Source organism: Podarcis erhardii (assembly GCF_964252035.2).
Source record: "Podarcis erhardii genome assembly, chromosome: 2".
Taxonomy (NCBI): Eukaryota; Metazoa; Chordata; class Lepidosauria; order Squamata; family Lacertidae; genus Podarcis; species Podarcis erhardii.
In genome coordinates, this window is record NC_138498.1 from 41,704,273 (window position 1) to 41,727,007 (window position 22,735).

A 22,735-nucleotide genomic window follows, 5' to 3' on the forward strand; every position below is an offset into this window, starting at 1 on the left:
GGATAGGAGGACGTGGGACATTGTTTCCGTGTTACCATCTCCACATGGGCAGAGTCGTTTTTCAAATGGAGTCTTTTGGTAGCGACCTTCGAGTACGGCAGAAGGGAGAACATCCCATCTAGCCAATGTAAAGGCACGTCTGTATTTTGGGATGGTTAATTTAAACAAATATGAAGCTGGAGAATCAAAATGAGAAGGGGGAAAGTAGGTATACCATGGGCACAGTTTCTTTAAGATAGTCAGGTTGTTTTGCCGTTCAATGTCTTTCAGGCGCTGGCCTATTAGACTCTTTGCTTTAATGAGGCCCATTGATAGTAGGGACTGTGAATGCAGACCGCATGTAAGAAGTTTTTGATGCACAGTTTTGAACCACTTGCTTTTGTAAGGGTCTTGCATTACTAGAGGCAGTAGACCAGGTGGATTTAGATTAAGACGAAGCCAATAGTTAAATGTTCTTTGCCAGGTCTGAGTTTCTACAGATGGAAGGCAGGCCTCGAGTCGTAATGCTGCGTTTGGAACACAGGAGGGGACGCCGAATATCTGCCTTAGGAATTTAGACTGAACAGTTTCAAGACTGGAGCAGTGGTTCCCCGTCCAGATTTGTGCCCCATACAGTAACTGCGCCAGAGGTTTTGCTTGAAAAACTTCAAAGGCTGCTGGGATGTATCTGCCCCCCTTCGTATAAAAGAAGCGGGACAGCATCTTAATACTTTGAGCTGCTTTTTCTTTGGCACATTTTTGATGGACATCCCAGGACCCGGTCGACTGGAAAACGATACCCAGATATTTGAAGGCTTTAACCTGTTCAATTGTCTGGTTATCCATCCTCCAGCTGTACTGTCTGTGTTTCCTTGCAAAAACCATAATTTTGGTTTTCTGATAGTTTATTACCAGTTGCTCTCTCCTGCAGTATGCTGAAAATTCACCTATGAGCCTATTTAAGCCTATTCTTGTTCGAGATAGGAGTATCGCATCATCAGCATACAAAAGTACTGATATTGATTTGTCAGCCAGTTTGGGGGCGTGGAAGTCCGGAGATGACAAACAATTAACCATACACAACTGAATACTTTTCTACGATTCCTTGATGTTTCAGATAACTGCATGTGTTAAATTTCAAAAGACTTAGATGTAAAACCAATTGTGTGGGACAGGGGAATCCTTGATCTTTATTGTTGAGTTTTGTGTTCACAGTGCACTTAATTTACTGAATGTCTTAATACTGAATGTCTCTTAAATGACTTAAGCAAAAAAGAAGGAAGGCCATCAAGTTAGACTCTTCAACTGCACTTAGAAAGAATACTCCTGTGTTTGTTAGAAGTATTTGTTTCCCTCCTTCTGTCTGGCAGAAAAGACTTCAATGCCACGGACAGTAAATGGAAATTAATATTTAATAAACATAATATACTTGGTTAAGATAGTGGTGGTTCATGATGGCTCTGCGGGGAGGAGGGGATGATGATGGAAAATCTCCTGGCTTTAGATGTTGCTATAAATGTTGTCGTTGTTATTTATTAGCAACTTTACCATGGTACCGGGGGCGGGGGGAAGCTTCAGAAGCATACAGTTTGTGCTAGCATTATTAGCATTAACATCTTAGGCCTGGTGGCAGTCAGCCATTTGATATTAAACCCCTACAGATTGCTGTGTAGTTGAGTTCTGAATCTGAAAGCAGGGATTTGCACCCGTATCTAGTCATGAAATCATATAGTGTAGGCTAGTGATACTTTTTCCCCATCTTCGATTTTACCTAGCAAGCTGGCTCTATGAAATGCTAAGAGTCAGAGAACAAAGGTATATTTCATCTGATATTTCCAAAGACAATTAAAGATGACTTAGTCTATCCTCCACGCTTTCCCCTCTTTCCCCACCAGTTCTTCCAGCTCACTAGAAATGCATATGAATGGTAAGATATAGGAATGGGTTGTATTAAAACCTCCCATTTTCTTCTGTTCCACAAGGTGGCATCGCAGCGAGATGTCTCTTTGCTTTTAGTTTTTATGGTGTCTTTAGGGGAGAACAAAAATCATGGCTTTAATTTCTATCACCTAAATCGGTATGCGCTGCGCTGTATTAACTTCTCACAGGAATATTATTTTTTTACGGTGTTCCTCAGACTTTGCTGCAAACTTTAAATAAATCTGCGGGGTTTTTAAAATGTGGATGACATCCTAAAAGAATGTCCCTAGAAAGTAGGAGTATGCCCCCAGCTCTCACCTTATTCATCATTCTGGTGCAGTACCCACATTCTTTGGCTATTTTTCTCAGAAAGTCAATTGGCTTGATAAATTCAGGGCTGCAAGTAATCAGGTTTGTTCAGCTGATGCAAAGTATATATATTCTGACGAGTGAAAGTTCCATCCGCTTTATTTTTAGTATTGCGGGGAGCTTAGTTCAGTGTGACATGAAGTCAGCCTTTCCTGTGGCCGGTTTGCCAGAAGATTGTGCCAGCGTTCTTTCCAATAACTGCACGGACAATTGCCTTGGGTCTGAACCAAAAGATGATTTCCCTGAAACAACTTTTTTCCCTGGTTTATGAGCTGTTCCATTTTTCTCTTTGCTCCTTTTCATGTTCCCTAAGCCCAGCTATCTGGGTATTTGGAATCACTTTCCACGATGTTACTACCATTTGGTTTGTGATGTTGGCAGATCTTATGCCATGAAGTGTGTGTGACACCTCATACTGATAGCAGAGCAATGGACCAAGTTTGGAGAAGGGGCATAAAAACATAATAACTACTTTTTGTAAGATGGGAGGTGGGTTCTTATTTCAGCTGCTATTTACATAATAAAAATGTGCATTAATTTCATTCATGGAGTTAAGATCAGTCTAATTTGGCCCTGAGACATAGAGATAACTTGTCTGGATGGTGGCCAACAGTGGCCTTTGGCTGCAATGGGGCCCTGTAACTGCTGAGCTGTCATTTATTTCAGATTCAGACGCTGGGACTGCTGCGCTCATATATCATCCCCTTATGCCTGTCAAAATGTTTGTGCTTTTTGACGACTTCAACTGCTGTGGCATGTTAATCAGAAGCTCAGATAATTGTGCCCAGCATGCTATGATTTGCAGAGTTCAAGACTCTAAGCAGCAGTGGACGCTCACAAGACAGCATCGTTTCATACATATATTTTTCTTCTTTATATCTTGTCAAGAGCATCACAGATCCTAATATGCTCGCCTCCCACCACCATCAGATGCGCTCTCTCCTTTTCCCATTCTCCTCTGGTGAAGTGGAGTAAAGGATAAGTTGCTTGACTTGCCAAGGTCACCCAAACAGCCCCATGGCATGGCTATCATTAAACCTGTATCTCTGGAATTCTATCCCAATGCTTTAATCACTGAGCAACCTCTTTGTCACTTGGCAGAAGTCCATGGTGAAAGCATTCAGAAAGAAATAGTCTGGACAGTAAAATCCTTCCAACTCCCACAGTCTCCCCAAAGAAAAATAAACCCCGAGCTTAGTTAATATTTTGTCTCGTTAGGCTTCCAAGAGCAGAAATCTAAAAATTTAGAGTGATAAGACGCAGGATTGTGAGCTACTCTGGTAGGCAGTTTGGATCTGATACTCATAATTATATCCCTGTTATTTACTCTTTCTTGAAACTCAGAAGAGGATTTGGCATGTCTAGTGAGAAAATGCTGTTGTGTGTCCCCCCCCCCCCAGCCTTTCACCTTAAAGCAATGGGTAAGGGGGGTCTAGCATGCCTATGCAGGCTGGGTGAGCGGAAGAGGCCAGCAACACCTAGTTAATTACATTTGCATATGCAGCTGTTCAAATAGAGCCTCTCTGGTGCCTGCTCTCACCTCATGGGGGATTTGGAGCAGCTGTTGCTAGACCCGGCAATCTGGCTCTGCCATTGGAGGGCTGGGGTGCGTCCCCGGGACGCCCCCTCAACCATCTATCATTTCAAAGGCCAAGTAATTAGTTATATTTGAATACAAAGAGGGGAAACCTGGCATTGTGTGAACATCCAGGGGCAGCTGCTTATAGTTTGGTTTCCAAGGATACGTGTCCAGGAGTTAAATCACTGCTTGATATTTCTGGAAAAAGTGCAGAAATGTGATAATCAGAATTTGACGCCTGCTGTTTATTTTATAGCACATCCTGCAAGTCGGTGGAGGCTTCCCTGTGATTTTAGGTGGTTGTTTAATTTTCCTTTAAAAACAGAGAAAAAAATACAATTGGCTATCGTGCTGAGGTTCTGTTGAGATCATGACTTAGTTTGTTTTGTTTTGTGGGAGCTGGGTGAAAATCATATGTGGCCCGCTTTCCTGATTCTGCATGCGTTTTCTTGAAGCTCTTTAATTCCCTTCACTAGAAAGATGGGTATTTCAAAAGCAGATGCTAGGCAGCAGAAAAATAGGGTGCAGATAGTAGAAGGATGGTGGAAAGGTCCAGGATAAAGACTTTCCCGCTTATAAGGGCAATCTTAAGGTGCACGTCAGCCTCCAAAATAGAGATGATAAGGATTCATAGTATTTCATTCCTAAAAGAAAAGGACATCCAGGGTGCTTTTTCTCGGTTAAAGATACCTTGGTTAACATACCTTGTTCCACCTGAAAGATTTCGCATATCCAACCAGCCAGTCTGTTGCTGCTTTTCCTTTCCCTCCTCCTTCTTTGATTTCATATCTGAAACAAAACTGAGAGAGCCATTAGGAGCAGCGCACACATCTTTCCCTCCACCACATGAAACCATGTGCAGTGTGAACTGGCCCTTCCTCATGAGTGCCTGATCACATGCAGGACTGATCTGTAGCATTTCTGAACTTCAAGAAAATGGCGCGACAGTCACATAAACCAATAGTTTGTGCAGTTGGCCATTCATGCTGAGGGCCTGTTTGTGTAGTAGAGGAGAGGGACCAGCTCATGTTTGCTCTTCATCCAACTGCAGCCCTACTGTTGGGCTATGATCTGGGGCCAAGGCATTGACCATTTTTTCAAATAAAATGAAAGTGAAAAAATTATTTTTGAAATAAATGAGGATGCCAATCTTGAGGAAAGCATCTGAATCCACGGTGTTGTGTGGTGGATTTCACTATCTCATTGCTGCTGTAGATGGTGTTCAGTTAACTCTATCCTCCCTTTGGAGTCCTAAAAAAGAAGGAAGGGTGGAATAAATTGCCCCTCCCCCCCCCCGCCGCTTTCACTAGAGAAATATAACTGCAAAGTAATTGATTGCCAAAACAGTGGTGAGTGACATTGTGGATCTGTGATGCCTGTCCTGTAGATGTACATGGGACTGTAATGTTTGGAAATAAGGGACACGTATCATTTCCCTGTATTCATCCTGGTCTGTGGAGTCTGGGCCACAGACCTCTGTGGTGCATATGTGTTTCATGGAAAGTGCCATAAGCCACACAAATCCCTGGTTACTCGAAAGGTCTTCTCTGTTGCAGTTTTCAGTCTTCCCAGTCGCATTCCTTGATGGCTCAATATAACATTTGTTGGCCTTTTCATATTTGCCTTTGAAATGCTCTCCAAATTTCTGCGGTCTCTCTCTCCCTTCATTTCGAGGGTTCAGATTTGCTCCTTGTCTCTGCTCTCCGTGGATTCTCATCGTGGAGCAGGAGAGACTGCTTTAGGGTGGGTTTATTTACCTAATAAACTGGCTCTTGTATCGTCTAGGAAATGCTGACATTTTTGAAAGAGGAACTCCTAGTAACAGGCAAACAAAGGTCCAGCAGTTAGGTCTGGTGAAACAACGAAATGAAGGTCAGCGAATATTGCCCTCAGCCTCTTTCCCGGTGGCCATGACAGCAGCAGAGGTTTATTTGAAGATCCCAGACTCAGAGTCATTGCTTGCATTGTCACCCATCTGAGCGTTCGAGTCTGTGCCAACAGTTTGGGATATTAATGTATTCCACAGATCAGTGAAAAAAGGAATTCCTCTGCACGTCTTTCTTTTCTTTTCTTTTCTTTTCTTTTCTTTTCTTTTTTTTTTTTTTGTTTTCCCTAATTTCCTCCCCCCCCCCACTCCTTTCCATACACTTTGTTTGCAGTGCCTTTGTCTGGCGGATGTTGCTGGGCATTTCTAATGAGAAAGCAAAGAATTGTGGAGAGGGAGGGGGAGGGGTGTGTTAGCACTTTTAAAACATAAGGTGAAAGTTTTTTACAAGCTAGTCAGGTGCATAGAAATTCGTATTCTGGTTGGGATTGTGAATGCAAATATACAGTAGAAAGCTCCCTTTCTGACACATAAATCTCATTGATTTGCTTCCTGGAGCAAGAAAGTACTTTAGGAAAAATTAAACACTGCTGCTCCACAGGATGCCATGCCTCAGTGCTTCTTTAGTATTCATCCGTGCTTCATTACCACAGCCACCTCTCAGCCCACCCTGAGCAGCTGCTAAAAGGGGCAAAATTACAGCAATTCATACTGCGGGTGACTTACTGCCAGGGAATAATTGGTTTCTGTTTGCAAGGGACATTATCACAGCGAAGCTTGGAAAACAGAAATTGTTTGCTGGTTTTGGGGAGGGGGGTGTTCAATGGAATGTATTTATCAAGATTTTCACAGGATTTGTAGAAAGGGCAGCTCAATGGAAAGAAAAGCTGTTGTTGTTCTTGCGAAGAGACAATTATCTAATAAAGAAATGGGTCAGGCAAAGGAATTTGCACAGGTTTCTTAAACGTATCTGTTTATGCGGCTTCCCTAGCAGGAATTGTACTTAATACTTCGATATTTTTTAAATATATTCTTTGATCCTTCATGGAAATGTTAATGAGACGAAATGGGCTAAAGAGCTCTCCAGACACTGCCTGGAGAGGGAGGAATGAAATGCAGACCCTCTGGAGGGCTTCTGACACACAAGAAGTCCCTTTGTTTCCTGTTTTACAAACCAGAGACATGTCTAAAATCAGCAGCAAAAGAGAGCAGGCTGAAGAGGCAGTGCCGAAGACTAGGCTTTCTATATTTTAGGAGGGGGGATTGTTTGTTGCTGGCTGTGAATGCCTTGGCGTGCTTGATGGGCAGTGTTCTGTGGCTGTTTGAAGTCCAGAATGAAGGTACTCAGAAGATGTGAGCAGGATGTGATTAGGCCGTCTTTCACTTAGACTTAATTAAGAATCTTGCAGGCTTTGTCTCTTGGGGAGCCTGTTTCTGTGAATAGGGAGCTTGGCCCCAAAATTGTATATACCAGGCCCACTGCCTTTGTGTTGGGTTGCCAAACTGAAGACAGTAGCAAGTGCAGGCCCCATGTTGCTGGAGGTCATCCTCTTGTTCGGAGAAGTGAGCCCACATCCCCAAGAGAAAGCGAGAGGAGCTGGAGGGAGTCTTTCTTAGGAACCGGAGAGTAACCAACCTTTATATATGTGTGCGTGTGTGTATATAAATAAAAAGCCAGTGGGAGGTAGAAGAGGTTTTGTAACACTTTCCAGCAGATGATTGTTTAGCCTTAAGGAAGGTCAGAGGCTAAACCACAAAGGGCAAACACTTTTCCTCAAGGAGTCAACACTGGGTCCATTTCTGTATGTGGGACTATCTCTGGGGTTTCATACCCAGATATTAATGAGTACAGGTATACAATTTATAACCTATGATGTTCCCTTTTAGAGGAGTCAGATTTATTTTTAATACTTTAATGATTAACAAAAAAAGATTCATTGTTATTTTGGCTTTTCACAGGAGAAATCCTAGCACTTTGAGAGTGTTATCCAAAGCTTAATGGCTGGCCTTCCATTTTCAGCAAAAACCTAAACTCCTGGTTATGGTTTTAGATAAGCCATAAGGTCAGGTCTTTCTATTCATTTGCATGAGAATTAATGCCTATAGAAGTGACCTTTGCCTCTCAGTTCATCAGAGGTCTTGGTAGTTGTAACTGTGTTTAGGGGAGAGAAGTCGAACAGGTGAATAGTGAGGTGGCCTGGATAGGCACTTGAAGGACTCTCTATCCTCTATCCCATAGGCTGTGAACATGATTGGATGAGGTAGGTCAGGAGCAGCCGCTGTGTTCCCCTCCAGATGTTCTGACCACCCTCCGTCATTGGCAATGCTGTCTGTGGTTGATGAGTTGCAGTCCATAACATCTAGAGGGACCAGGTTGGCTACCCTCGAGGTAGGGGTGATGTCTCTGCTAGAAAAGCAACTGAGAAGAAACTTGGACCATGCTTTAACTTGCCATTCATGGGGCACAAAGATAGAGAGAGTCTAATTCTGTGCATTCCTGCATGAGACTGGTAGTTTTAAATCTGTTTCATTCTGGCTTTAGGCCAGATTTGGGCCCAGAGACTTCTCTGCTTGTAGTGGACAATCTCAGCTGTTGCTACTATACCTGCTGATGCCATTTGACAGTAGCATCCTTCTGAATCATATTGTGGGGTTGAGGTGATTCTGCTTCCTTTCTGACTGGTATAAGAGTGTATTATTAACAGCTGTTCAGTCTATTTCCCCACCATTCTTGTTTCTGTTTTGGGGAGTGGAGATCTAAAAGCTCTTGTGGTTAGATAAGGTGGAATAGACTTTAAGCAGAAGGCAGACAAGACTGAAGATGCAGTGCTTCCTTCCATTCATACTCACTTAGAAGATCAGATACCTAACCTAGAAATGTCCCTAGTGGCCATGGGTGCTTTTTTCACTTACACTCAGTATTAGCTGCTGCACCTCTTATTGGAAGGTAAGACCTTCCTGGTGCTGGGGCGGGGGGGCGGGTTCATCACTCATACTTGAATTATCTTAAGAATTTGATTTGTATAATATGCTCTGTGTGAACATGCCTGGAAGCTTAGCTTATGCAAAACTTTACTTGTATGATGAGGTATGAGACACTACCTGCATATTTAAAAATTCCACTGGTTACATGCTTGCTTTTTAAGAACAATTCATGGTGGTTATTTATGAAGCCCTGCATGGCTAAGTCACAGGTATCTCAATAAACACATGCCATATTAAAGTATTCCACGTGTTTGGATCTTAAGGAGAGTTTCCTACTCTGTATATTTCTTTTTCCAAAGAGAGGGAGGCATTTAGTAGAGGCGTTCGTATTGAGAAATTTTGTTCTTTCATAGCAATATTAAAAATAGAACATCGGGGGTTGGAGTTTCTAAGTTTACTCTCAAGCTGAGTTGCTGTAGCCCTTCATTCTCTCTGCTGATACTTGTGCACACAGAAAAGAGAAAAATATTTGCACATGGATTAACATTTTCTAGAACTTATTGCCATTTGTAGGGCAGGGAGAAAACAACAGGATTAGGCAGAGATTCGAATTAACGTACAGTCATTTTGGATTCTGGTTTATGAGGTGAATTCATAGGTTTAATTTGCTGCCATGCAGTTTCCACAATGAGTTGCATTTGGAATAAGTTGCAGTTAAAGTTCTTTTGGGGAGAGAAACAGTCAGACTTCTGATTGAGGCAACCCTAGTTAAAACCAAGGTAAGTACCCAAAACAAAATCCCTTATACTTTATAGCAGCCTCCCTCAACCTTGGGTCCCCAGATGTTGTTGGACTACAACTCCCATCATTCCTAGCTAGCAGGACCAGTGATCAGGAATGATGGCAGTTGTAGTTGAGGGTTGAGAGAGGCTGCTTTATAGGTATTGGAGTATGACTTGGGACCTTGGGGTTCATTACTACTACTACTACTACTACTTCTAATGTTTTTCAAAGTTTTAATACATACATGTTCTACATATTTTCTTCCATCCATTCTTGTTGAATCCATATGAGCATCTTTCTGTCCTCAGTTACTGCAGAGCAGAGCAAATCCTTCTTTAAGGATTTTTCAATGCAGAACTGAGATTGGCTTTGCTTAAATTGTACGAGTAATAGCAGCTTCCTACTTTAGGGTTTGGTTGCTTACATCTCACTGTGTTTAAATCCCTTCCCCTCATAAGCTAGCTCATTCAACATCACTGAACAAGGTGGTTCAGTGGATTAAATGTTGGACACCGGTAGCCCTTAAGCAAGTCACTACCTCTTGGCCCTCTTTCTCTATATCTGCAAAAAGGGGATAACCCACGAGTGGATGTTCGTGAATGAATGAGGTATGGAAAGTTCAATTGCAAGTTTAAATAATCAGTTTGCACTCTTGTGGCTGTTTTATAACAGCTATATGATCTACTTGTGGAAGCCTTTTGCTTATCTTTTGTTGTTGATCAGGCAAGGCTCCCTTTTTGGACTCCTGCAGCGCTTGTCCTTAGCAGTTTGCACCAAAGGACCGAGGAAGTAGCTTAGGGTTGGTTGTTTAGGTTTCCTCTCAGTAACTTTATCTGAGCACTTTCTGTTCCTATCTACTTTCTCATGGATAATCTCCTTTCATTTTGTTGAACTCTTCCTGTAAAACAGTTTCTGCTGAATAGCACATGAGTAGTGGGCTATTTTCACATCATGCTATGCTTCAAGCTTCCTTCTGTGCATGTAAACCTATAAAGAGGATCATCATTTATTCAGCCACAGGTAATTCTCATGCACGCTTAACATACCAAAGAGAAAAGTGTGTGTAAGGAAGGAAGTAGGCTGAGAGGAAAGAGGCAACACTCTTCCCTTATTTTCTCTCTTAAATGAATTTGATAACCAAAGCTACTGAGGACTGTTGAAAATTACAAAATCAGGAAAGGGAGGAGAATATTTGGGCTCCAGTTTGTGGCTGATAATGTTCAAGACTGAATTATAAGGAGGAAAGAACTGGTAAAATCAGGCAGTGTAACTTGGTGTCAAGACAGCCGCAGAGTTTTTTCTAAGCACCCATTCTTGCCAGGGTATGTATGTGTGTCTTTAGTGGGCATGATCTATCAGAGTGATTTAGCCAGAGATGCATCTGCATTTTTGAAAAGGCTGTTTTTGCAGCAGCTAGCGATGAAGCTTTCTTTTGCACAAATAAGTGTGTTCTTTTCCACCTGCCATACCATTGGTAGAAGAGTATTGGAAGCTTCTTTAAAGGTTCTTGATAGCAGATTATCCAAATGCAGTTGATGAATGTTCACTGTCAGGAGCAGGAGATTTGGAGTCTGCATTTCCCAGGGTCTAATCATCTCATAGGGCAGCTGAGTGTGATTCCTTCCCCAATAATCTACTTAACTCAGTAGTTTTCCCCTCCTGTTGCCTCACAAGGAGAAAGAGGCTCCTAGGCTGTTTGCATGATAAGTAGCTTCAGACTCTCCAAGCCTTTGAAGGGAAAGCTGAGAGTTAATTGTGGCAGCTTGAACTAATGGTTTCCCATGTTTACTGGTAGGTTAAGTAAGAAAGAGAGCTTGAAAAACACCCTTCATTTAAGTGCAGTAATGGGCCTTACAGCGAATTTCAAGAGACAACATGTTAATAACTATTCTCTGTTCTGGGGGAAAGTGTTCGCCATGTTCTAAGGCTGATTGCAGGAAGGGTATGGATAAGTACATCAGGGTTTTCTCTTGGGGGAAATTAACTGGGAGATACTCTTGTTTAACTTTTTAAACATCTGCACAACCACTGTGGAGAGTTACCAGCAAGCTGAGTGACCTTTAGGTGGTAATTGATCATGTCTCACGAAAGTCCAACTCACTGCATGTAAAAATGCCTACCTGTGTATGTAGGAGATACACATACCCACAGGACTCATTTTACAAGTAAACCAAATATATGCTACTCCATAACTATTGTACAATGCTGTGCTTTAGGTTTGTGCTGTTCATTTAAGTTTAGAATCATGGTTAGAAGCATTGTATTTGCCGTCAAATGGTAAAATAATTCCTGGATTTTCATGCAAAAAACAGCCAAAGAAGTGTTAATATCTTCAGCAGATTTATTAGACTGCACATAATCACGATGTCTGAAAACTTTACATAGAACTTAAATGCTTAAAAATCATCCCAGTTTCCAGGAATATTACAGGATGGTGCACCCTGGGCCACATCATAATATACAGAACTAACACTGGTTTGAGTTACTTAGGTATTCTGGAAACCAATTTAAGGTGAATTATTTCGAGACACTCCATTCAGGTGTGCAACATGAGCATGGAGCAATTCTGGCAGTAGACTTGTAACAGCTGTTACAAGCTGTTAGGCAACTGCGATCAAATTTGCAAGTTTAAAGGAATGACGCAAGCAACTGCGGCTGAGTGTATCATTTGTATCCCTTTTTTTCTAATAAAATTGTGGTGTGTTCTTGGAGTCCCAGATGTCTCTAAATTGCATTGTTACCCAGTTTATAGATCGGTGATTCCTTAACATGGATTGATGATCTAGTAACAGGTCACAGGAGGCTTGTGGTGCTACCGCCAAAGTTTCAGCAATGAGCCTTGAAGAGAAGCACAGCAAAAGGTGCTAATGGGGCTTCACTTTAGAAAGTTAGGCATGTGTTGGTGGTTCTCCAGTAGGGCTGCAGGGGTGCGACACAGAGTAGGATATATTTGGTCTTAAGTCATCTACCTGTAAAATGAGTCAGAGAGGTGTGAGATCATACTCGTGCTGTGGGCTGGGAAGGGGTGACAGAGGGACTCCCATTTTTTGTTTTATGGTATGAGGACAAAATGCCAGCAATGCCTGATGCAATTAAAACTTAATAAAGATAAGGTGCGAGCTCATATTGGCTAGATTGAGCTCTATGGCTCTTGAAGCCAAGTTGGCATGATCTGTGCATTCTTTCAGCCCTGATGAAATGAAAAGTGAAGGAATGTTGCATGAAACAAATCAGTTTGGATACTTCAGCAAAATCTCACTTGTGTGCTTTGAGGGTGGAGGGGAATGCATCCCAGTCTGTTTGATTCTCATTGCCAAGTATTCAGTCAGAGATGCTGGAGTCCCTTGCCTCTCTTGCATTAGACTTGTGTTGGAACTGATGGACAAGGGTTCACCAATAGTCGCAGGACTGGAAAAGAAATGTATATCCTCCTAGCTATAGGATGCCTTGAGTTGCTTAAATGAGGATTTAGGAACATAAATACTGAAGGCACTTGTGTTCTCTTGCTTTGTATAATACCTTAGCTTCTGTCTTGAAGAGTGAATATGTATTATCAGGCAGAGCATAAACTCAAAGTGTGCGTGTTAGTGGAATTCTTAATATATTATTTAATATCTGCATTTCCCATGGGATGTGTGCATTAATCCATCACACAAAAATCTGTTTGCTTCATAGGTTTGTTCTCTTCAGGATGAAAAATTATGTAGCTGGAATTTTTCATGCTTAATTTCTCAAAAACTGATTTATGATGGCAGTGGAGCTAAGAGTTTTTCATTTGTGATAACAGGGCTATGATGGAAATAGAGAATATGAGCCTGGGGACTGGGTAACCCATACTGAAATGTTTATTGCTGTCTTTGAAATGCAACATATTAGGATGAAGATGTGTCTTGGTAAAAGAGAACAGAGCAGTACCAGGCCTAGGGGATATTTTTAGTCTTCCAATAACTGAATGCATTAAAGAGAAATCACTTTCATTGTCATACTGTGATCAAGAATGCAGAAGTATTCCAGGGACCACAAGGCCCATAAGGATCTAATATTTTCAATATACCCTTCTATTTGGGTATAGACCTTTTTTGCATTAACATGGAAAAAAACCCCAGCCAGTGTATTTCTCCCAAAATATCCTTTCTTTTTTGTTGTGCTGATGTAGTCACCTGAGTCAGGGCTCACTTTTTCTTTTGCTGGAATGTCTACATGCCTGCTCGTATGTTGTGCATGAAGAAGACAATAATTCTAGAGAAAATGTCTATTCTGTAAAAGGTAAAGGGACCCCTGACCGTTAGGTCCAGTCGTGGACAACTCTGGGGTTGCGACGCTCATCTCGCTTTACTGGCCGAGGGAGCTGGCATACAGCTTCCAGGTCATGTGGCCAGCATGACTAAGCCATTTCTGGCGAACCAGAGCAGTGCACAGAAACACCGTTTCCCTTCCCGCCAGAGCGGTCCTATTTATCTGCTTGCACTGCGTGCTTTCGAACTGCTAGGTTGGCAAGAGCTGGGACCGAACAACGGGAGCTCACCCCGTCGCGGGGATTCGAACTGCCAACCTTCTGATTGGCAAGCCCTAGGCTCAGTGGTTTAACCCACAGCTTATGCTACATTTGTGGGTGGGTGGTTTTTTTGTTGGTGTGGGGGGGAATATTGTCTTATCTTACTATAGAATGTTTTTGTAAGAAAAAGGTAATTATGCTGCAGCAGTTTGCCTCTTGGCGGCCATGTGAACTGCAGCACAGTGAGAGCAGGTGGAATGAGTGAGAAAATCGCCGCAGTGAGCAAACGAGCAGGCAGCTGAGTGGCCCAAGTGGTCTTTCCCTGCGCCCTGTCACTGCCACCACCCACCTGCTTGCTTGTTAGCTCGTTCACATGCACAAGCAACAAGCTGAGGAAAGCCCAGGGTCCTAGTGGGGAACCTGGCTGAGCGAATGAGCAGGCGAGCCATCAGGCCTTCATGTGCTTCCTGTTGCTGCAGCCCTTTGTCTGATATCACTGTCAAAAGGCACACTTCCTCCTCTTCATTCCTCTGTGAGGGGTGGCCAAGGAGGAAATGAGATTGTCTTAGAATTGTAGAGTTGGAAGGGATCCCTGAGGATCCTCTAGTCCAACCCCTTGCAATGCAGGAATCTCAACTAAAGCATCCATGACTGATGGCCATTCAACCTCTGCTTAAAAACCTCCAAGGAAGGAGAGTTCACTACCTTCCAAGAGACTCTTCCTGATGTTTAGCTGGAATCTTTTGAAGATGGAAACAACATTTGCTTATCTTGAGTCCACAAGGACTGTTCTCCAAGAATTCTCAAATATTGTAGACAGAGGCTCTGAGATTACACTTTTGGTCAACTAATATCCTTATTTGCTCACAGCTTCCCCCATTTCATAGCCAGCAGTGGGAGCTCCTTGTGTTTTTGGAGCTGCAGACTGTGGGCTATAGGCATTTGAAATTACTCTTTCCCCACAACGCTATACAGAGGCAGTTTGTATCCTGTGAGTAACTTTTTTGCTTATGCTTTTTATTTATACAATGGTGCCTCGCAAGATGAAATTAATCCGTTCCGTGAGTCTCTTCATCTTGCGGTTTTTTCGTCTTGCGAAGCACGGCTATTAGTGGCTTAGCGGCTATTAACGGCTTAGCGGCTATTAATGGCTTAGCGGCTTTAAGAAAAAGGAAACAAACTCGCAAGAACTCGCAAGACGTTTCATCTTGCGAAGCAAGCCCATAGGGAAATTCGTCTTGCGGAACGACTCAAAAAACGGAAAACTCTTTCGTCTAGCGAGTTTTTCGTCTTGCAAGGCATTCGTCTTGTGGGGCACCACTGTATGTTTGTCACTGAATCATGTCTGTTGTCTCTGTTTAGTTTCATTTTATTTTCAAGCTAACAGGGCTCTATCAAGTAGTAGTTATGAACCCACCTGAGTGTTTGTAAGGGTAGAGGTATGATTGGAAATACCATAGAGAGACAAAGTAATATCTTTTGACTGGACCACTACATGAAATGGAAATGTTTCAAAATGTGCTCAAAGCAAGCAATCCTCTGATTGGAAAGGTTTGCTCTAAATGGAGGGTTTGAAGCAACTCTTCTTTCTGGAAAGAAAATAGGCCGTCTTTGAAATTCCACTTGGAAATAGCGATGCATATTATCTGGCATTGATTTTTCTTTTAGAAAAGTAGCAACAGATTATATATATATATATATATGATGGAACCAGAAATGGAGGTCTAACAATGATAGATGAGGGGAAACACTTATCTCATTTCCTCTCATTCAGTTGGGTTATGCATGTGGTTTGGGACCATAAACTCTAGGGATTATTTCATCATAGAGACAATAAACATTTTGGACTGAAAACTCACTACACACTTTTTCTGACTGAGTTTGACATGCAGGAATTCTCATGGACTTCTGCTTTTTATTTTCTCTTCTTCTCATTGCTTTGCCAGCCAGTCTCAGTGAAAAAGAAAAGAGTGTTTCTTACCAACTGTTGGATTGGGCTGTGAAGATTTTGAAACTGTTGTATCTGCACACATTTATTTCTGATTGGCATTCCTGTAGAGTGATTATAGCTTTAATCATTTTTAATCTTTCATACTGGAATGGTGATCATAAATAAATGCATAAAACAATCTCAGGTGTTTCCGTGATTAAAGGATGCAGCTTGCCTTGTTTGATCTTGGAGGAGCTGTTGGGGTCAACGGTTCTTACAATAAAGTTGATGGTGGCCTTGGAGGAAGATGTTATTAAATCAAAGGTGCAGGTTGTAATCCTTCTGGGCAAACTCTGTCTTGCCCTTGGGATGTCTATAGTGCCTAGAAGAATGACAGTTTTAAAATGTGCACAGGCATTGATTTAGCCCCAAGAACTGTTGTTTACAATACAGCCTGAGTTGGAAACTGCAGCTATTTTATCAAAGTATTATAAATCACTTAAAGCATTTTAAATCAGTTAAAATATGGATAAAAATGGAAGACAAATTGCACTTCAGACCTGAGCAACATATTGCACTTATGTGACACTAGAAATTAGACCAGAACTGGTAATTCATACAGGTTAGGGAGTGGGTGGCGCTGTGGTCTAAATCAGAAGGTCAGTGGTTCGAATACACATAACAGGGTGAGCTCCCCTCGCTTTGTCCCAGCTTCTGCCAACCTCGCAGTTCGAAAGCACACCAGTGCAAGTAGATAAATAGGTACTGCTGTGGCGGGGAGGTAAATGGCATTTCCATGTGCTCTGGCTTCCATCATGGTGTTCCGTTGCACCAGAAGCGGTTTAGTCATGCTGGCCACATGACCCGGAAAGCTGTCTGTGGACAAACTCCGGCTCCTTTGGCCTGAAGCGAGATGAGCGCCGCACCCCATAGTCAACTGTCCAGGGGTCCTTTACCTACCTTGAGAACTCAAGGGTTTCTTGAGATTTTTTGGAGGTGCTCAGGCCCAGTCACTAATTGAAACCCCACATTATAATTTTATATGGTTCAGAAACATAAAATTGCCAAAAAGAGAAATGAATTAAAAAACTGTGTTGCACAACATCTGCCTTTGTTTAGCTAATAGCAGGCAGAATTGTAGCAAGAGCGCCTGTCTCTGACTCGGCGCTTGTTAGTTGACAACTGTGTTGCAAATTTCATTTTTAGTTCCCGCTGGCATCCACAGGAGACACAGAAAATGTATCGGTAGCTTACACAAATAGTTTTTATCTTCCAACTTTTAAATCTGGAGAAACATTAACTTCACTTATGCCTTGCATGGTGTGTTAATTTTGACAAAGCCCTTTATGGTAGGTGGGATTTTATAGCAGTGCTACTTTCCAGAACAATCCAGATATTTACATTAAAAACATGTCGCTTATAAATAAGCATTTACTATTTTATTTAGTTCTTGTGGTATGGATCCTTTAACGAAATATTGCTACTAGGTTTCCATAATTTGGTCAGTAATCAAGCAGTTCCATTAAACCTGCCTTTTTAAAAAATTGATTTTTTTCAGTATGTTATCATCATGTCTGGGGCTATTGGCCATCTGTGCATCACATTTACCATTTATATACCTGTAATCACATCTTTTCAACTTCCAACTTCTGAAATTGAATGGTGCAAAGGGATGTGTTTCTTTTATCACAGATTTGACTCTCTGTTTGGTGCCAAACTTGTTCTAGGAAGCCTAGGCAATTATACATTTTCTCAGGCTTCCTGGATAGTTTTTGTAGGTTGCTATTTCTCAGCCTCAGTGCCCCATGTGTAAAGTGTAAGTGACCAACTTGGAACCTCTGTCATATAAGCCTAGTGGGAATTGTAAAGGGAAATTTGGAAGAGAATGTTGACTGGTTTGAATCATAGCTGTCAACTTTTCCCTTTTCTTGCGAAGAATCCTATTCGAAATAAGGGAATTTCCCTTAAAAAAGGGGAAACGTTGACAGCTATGGTTTGAATACGACTGGCTTCTTCGGTGAATTTTAACCTGGGGTCTTTTGGAGACAATTGAATAAGGAAAAGCCTGTTCCTTCCTTGAGATTTGGGAATTGGGCTAACAGCCAATCCAATAAGCTTACATACAGACCCTCACAATTGGATGAGACTTTCTGAGTCTTCAGCAACCACTTGCCTAAGCCTGCTCTTGATAACAAAAGCGGACTAAAGAGTTAACATTGTTTCCAAGCTGTAACATTTAAAAAGGAGGTCAAAAGTAATAATGGGTCAGTTTCCCTGGTGCAGGAGGCACATGTACACTTGAAATGTTTACACTGACACATCACTCAGGTGAAAGAGCCGGGCTGCCACAAAGTAATACAAGACCAATTCCCTAGAGAGGCAGGTGAGGGTATTTACAAATAAGCTACCTTGAGGGTGTGGAATATTGACTTAAGTGACTGCAAAAGTGATCACTTACCCAACAGGAAAATGTCAGAAAGGGAAAGGGTGAGTGCATGGGGGAAGTGTCTCTTTAACAGCAACAGCAGACTGGTTTCGGTTAGATTTATGCATTCATCTTCTAGTTCAGTGTTGCTAAACTGGTGCTTTCCAGATGTTTTGGACTGCAACTCCATCATCCCTGACCATGAGCTGTTGTGGCTGGGGCTGCTGGGAGCTCCAAAACATCTGCAGGGCCATATTGGCTCTCTGTGTCTTACAGTTTGTTCTCTGATGTCTGGACACTCTGTTAATTAATTGGAGCTTCAACAGGAAAATGAAAAAGAATAACATGGAACGGCAGTTCTCTGGTTGCAGCCAATCTTCGCTCTCAAAAACTGGTGACATTTTGCATAGCAAGAGCAACTTGCCTGGGCATCTTTATCACCCATTCCCAAGGTGCTGAAAAAGCACCAAGAGAACTGCTCACTAACTTGGCAAGACTCTGGCACTTGGAAGCCCTGCAAGGCAGGAGACAGTGCCCATCATTGTGCAGTCCTTCTGTAATGTATGTGAGTGAGTAAAACAGACCCAAGTGACTCATTTCAGGGGTACATTTCTGTTTACATTTGCCATGCACGATTTTGCATATTTTCTTTGGAGGCCTAATTTCAGTCATCATGAAAGTAACTACTTCCCTTTTTTGAGGCATAGATCTCAAACTTGTTCTTTTCCATCCAGCTATACTAGTCTGGCTTTCCCTCCAGATTTCAATCTCAGCCCCCCCCTTCCTTTTCATCTTCCTCTTATATTTTAACAATTCTACCTCTCATGCTATTTGAGGGAGTTTCCCTAGAAATATTATGTATCACAAATTTCTATCTGTGATCTTGATCTGCTTTCATTCTCTAAGAATCTTGTATCTTTTGACTACTGATTTTAAATTAATGCATAGAATCTAGCAATGAAAATGTAACGGATTTTTAAAAAGCACAGAGAAACATAGCAGAAAACTGAAGTATAAATATTCATTGTTTTCCTCCTCTTGTGCAAAGACTGTGCCTTTAGCTACGTCGCAGAGAAATGTACATCCTATCTTTCAACATAAGTAGTGCAACAAAGAACCAAGTTACATATGGCACAGGACAGCCTTCACCATCCTGATGCAGTCCAGATGTTTTGGATTACAACTTTCATCAGCCCCAGTCTCATCTGGCTGTGCTGATGGGAGTTGTAGTCCAAAACATCTGGAGGGCACAAGGATAGTGAAGGGTGGCATACGAAATGGCCATCACATCTCCAAATATTTTTAGTTTTCTTTTAAAGCTAAGATTTCCCAATTGGACCAGAACACCAGCTAAACATAAAAGTAGCCTTGTTGGGGTCATAGAACTATAGAGTTGGAAGGGACTCTAGTGTCATCTAGTGAAACCCTCTGCAATGCAGACATCCTGTCCACAGCCATCCGTGGATGGGCTTGAACCGCCTACCTTCTTGCTTAAATAGCCTCTCTTTGTAAAATTAGCCATCAGGGAGGTGGGATGAGAATAGTAGGATCTCAGATGATCGAGTTATTTGAGATCAGAAGTTAAGTTCCAGAACTCATTTGTGTTTTGCTAATTACTGAAAATGTTCATATGTCATTTTTCATGTGCAAATCTCTTTTAAGCTTCTAATGTAATTTACAGTCCTATTGCCTTCATTAGTGGAGATGAGCTTTGTTCCCATTTCAAACTAGGGCTGAGTGAGCAGCACTTGTGCAGAATCCACAAATGCCCCTTCTTGTATTACGTCAGCTACATGGGAAGAAGCTTTTTTTCTACATAGGAAGAGCTATTTTATGATGTGAAGTTATTCTTCTAGAAACTTTAATTTTGTATTTGAGATTTATAATAATGACAGAGATAATGAGGTTTTGTTTTGATTCCTTTCAGGGATGATGGTGGTGATCGTACTACTGCTGATTGCGATAGTCGTCGTTGCTGTGTGGCCCACAAAATAACCAATGGAGCTATTACTTTGGAGCCATAGCACTCTGAGGCAAGGAAAATTTGATCTCATTACTGACACTTTCTGTGGACTTGGCTGTATTTGACTTGTTCTCAGTGCACTGGCAGAAGCACGGCTGGTGGAGAAATTCATTTTGCAAAAATCTCTATCCAGTAGGACTTGATATTTTTGAGAATGTTACTGGTAGGAGGCGAATCTCCTAACAAACATCAAAGCATAAATGCAATTAATTCCAATTCCACCTGTCTCTGCTAGGTGGGATCTACAGTTAATCTCTAGAATGCCAAGCTAAGATATTGGAGTTTTCATTCTAACATTATCTTTGAAGCTGAAATTAATACATCTTGGTTTTGAATGTCAGGGCAGTGGATCTGGTTCAGGCAAACTGCTGCTCTGATCCATGTTCTGTTGCACATGGATATTTGCACAAACCTTTCAGATGCACATAAATCCTGGATAATCTTTGGCTTGAGATAGAACAGTTACTGCTGTTACATTTATATAGACAGGAGCAAATTGGTATTGTTTGGAAAATCAGATGATATTTCTATCCTTAAATGCAAACACTAACACATTATGCTGTGCTGTGTAGTTTTCCTCCTAACTACATTAATAGCAGGGAAGAAACATGATTACCTGAAGCTCCAAAATCTATATTTTACATGAGAAATTAAAATAGATGAGAGTAGCAATACAAAAAGTCACTAATGTTTGCTCACCTCCAGAAATCATTATTTTGCTACATATGTGCCAACTTGATTGATCAATTTACTACAATAACAAGACAGAATAAAACACTTAATTTCTGTATTACGCTTTGGGCACATCATTATTTCATTTTCTGCCCTTCTTTTCTTTTCTTTGTTTTGTTTTCCTGTGGGTCAGGGAAGTTTGAAATCTAAAGAACTTTAAAGACTGCCTCTGGCTGTCAACCCACCTAAGCTCTGATATTTGTTGACTGTATGAATTTTGGGAAATGGTTCTATGAGAACAGTAGATTTTTAAAGAAAGCTGCATTAGGACATGTGTGCCCACATCCAAGACAATGCAGGAAGCAGCTGTGCAAATCCTTTTATAATCAATACTTCAGTCTCCAGAGCATGTTGTTTTGGCCATGCTACAGTAAATAGTGAACCTCTAATCCACTGTTGGGAATGGGTGGTATACTGCAAAGATGAGAAATCCTAGATCAAAAAGATATCCACTGGAAGGAGATGGGTGCATGTGCAATCATTAGCCCTTTTGTTAAAGACTCCATAGAGGTGGTTGGTTCTAGAGCTGCTCACCATATGGATGTTCCCTTACAATAGCCAAAAACAACGTGGGAACATGGGAAGCTGCCTTCTACTGAGTCAAACCATTGGTCTATCTGGTTCAGTATTGGCAGCAGCTCTCCAGGCAGGGGACATTGTCAGTCCTACCTGGAGAGGTTAGGGGTTGAACCTTGGACTTTCTGCTATCACAGAGCAAGCAAAGAATGCAATGGAGAATTATCATACACAGTCATGCAGTGATCTCATAAACAGGGCAGACTCTGGTGAGACATGGTCAGGAAAACTATGGATTCTGTTTGCGTTCTTCTGGAAAGTAACAGCACCACTTTCCACTGAAGATCATTCAAACATTTTGTGTTACTTATTACTGGAGGTTATCTTTTGAACCTGGGGCTGGCTGAAAGTTGTCTTTTCCATAGATGGTTCCTCCACCCCCGATCCCCCTTTCTAAGTTGTAATAAAGAAATGAAAGCCAAAAAGTAAGTAAAGCAGCTTTTCTAGAGAGAGATACATTCACCCAGATCTGTATTGGAACCCAGTTGGTTGAACTGTGTGGTACTGATTAAATGGAGGGAAGAGCAAGAGACATCACCAGAGTTGGGTGCTTCTTCCATTACCTGTGGTGTGGCTGGTACTCCCCCATGGCTTCCAGAAGAGCTGGTATGGAAATCTAGTGTTTCATTTCTAAAATGGTGCATGGAAGCCTATCCCTAACTTCAGATTTTGGAGAGGAGTTGCTCATGGTTCCTTGGTAGTAAAGGACTTAGTCAAGGTGAGTTCTCACTCTAATTAATCCATGGAGCAACAACAGTTGCTGGTTAGTGTTGCCACTGGAAAAACCTAGCAGTATTTCCAAGCTTCCCAGTGGGACCACCTTTACAAGAGCAGAACATACTTATTATCTGTGATAATGAGTAACAATACCCAATTATTTCTGCTTGGGAAGGCTGGTGTCCAGTGTACTTCCTTCCTTGGTTCAAATATATGCAGAATAATTGGCTTTCTCAACATGAAGGGTGTTTTGAAGGTGAAAGAAAAATGCAGTTGCTTCAGAACTTCACAAAGGCCGTAGTTACAGCAGAAGCAAAATTCAGTACACATAAAAACAGCTTATGTTGTTGTGCTTGCTTGATTCTCCACTTCTGATCTAGTATTGTTGCTGTTTTTCATTACTTTTCGAAACCTTAGAGGGAACAGTTGTAAGAAATATTTGCTTATTTTCAGTGGA

The 22,735-nt window shown here is 41.7% G+C and overlaps 1 protein-coding gene across 1 annotated transcript in view; it reads left to right on the top strand.

Annotated features, from left to right (window-relative positions):
- STX8 (syntaxin 8) overlaps positions 1 to 21,043 on the top strand; it is a 75,450-nt gene extending 54,407 nt beyond the window's left edge. The window contains exon 8 of the mRNA XM_081848775.1: positions 20,158 to 21,043. Within this exon, the coding sequence (XP_081704901.1) occupies positions 20,158 to 20,225 (68 nt within the window). The 3' untranslated portion in view covers positions 20,226 to 21,043. The remainder of the gene's footprint in view (positions 1 to 20,157) is intronic.
- Positions 21,044 to 22,735: the final 1,692 nt, after the last annotated feature.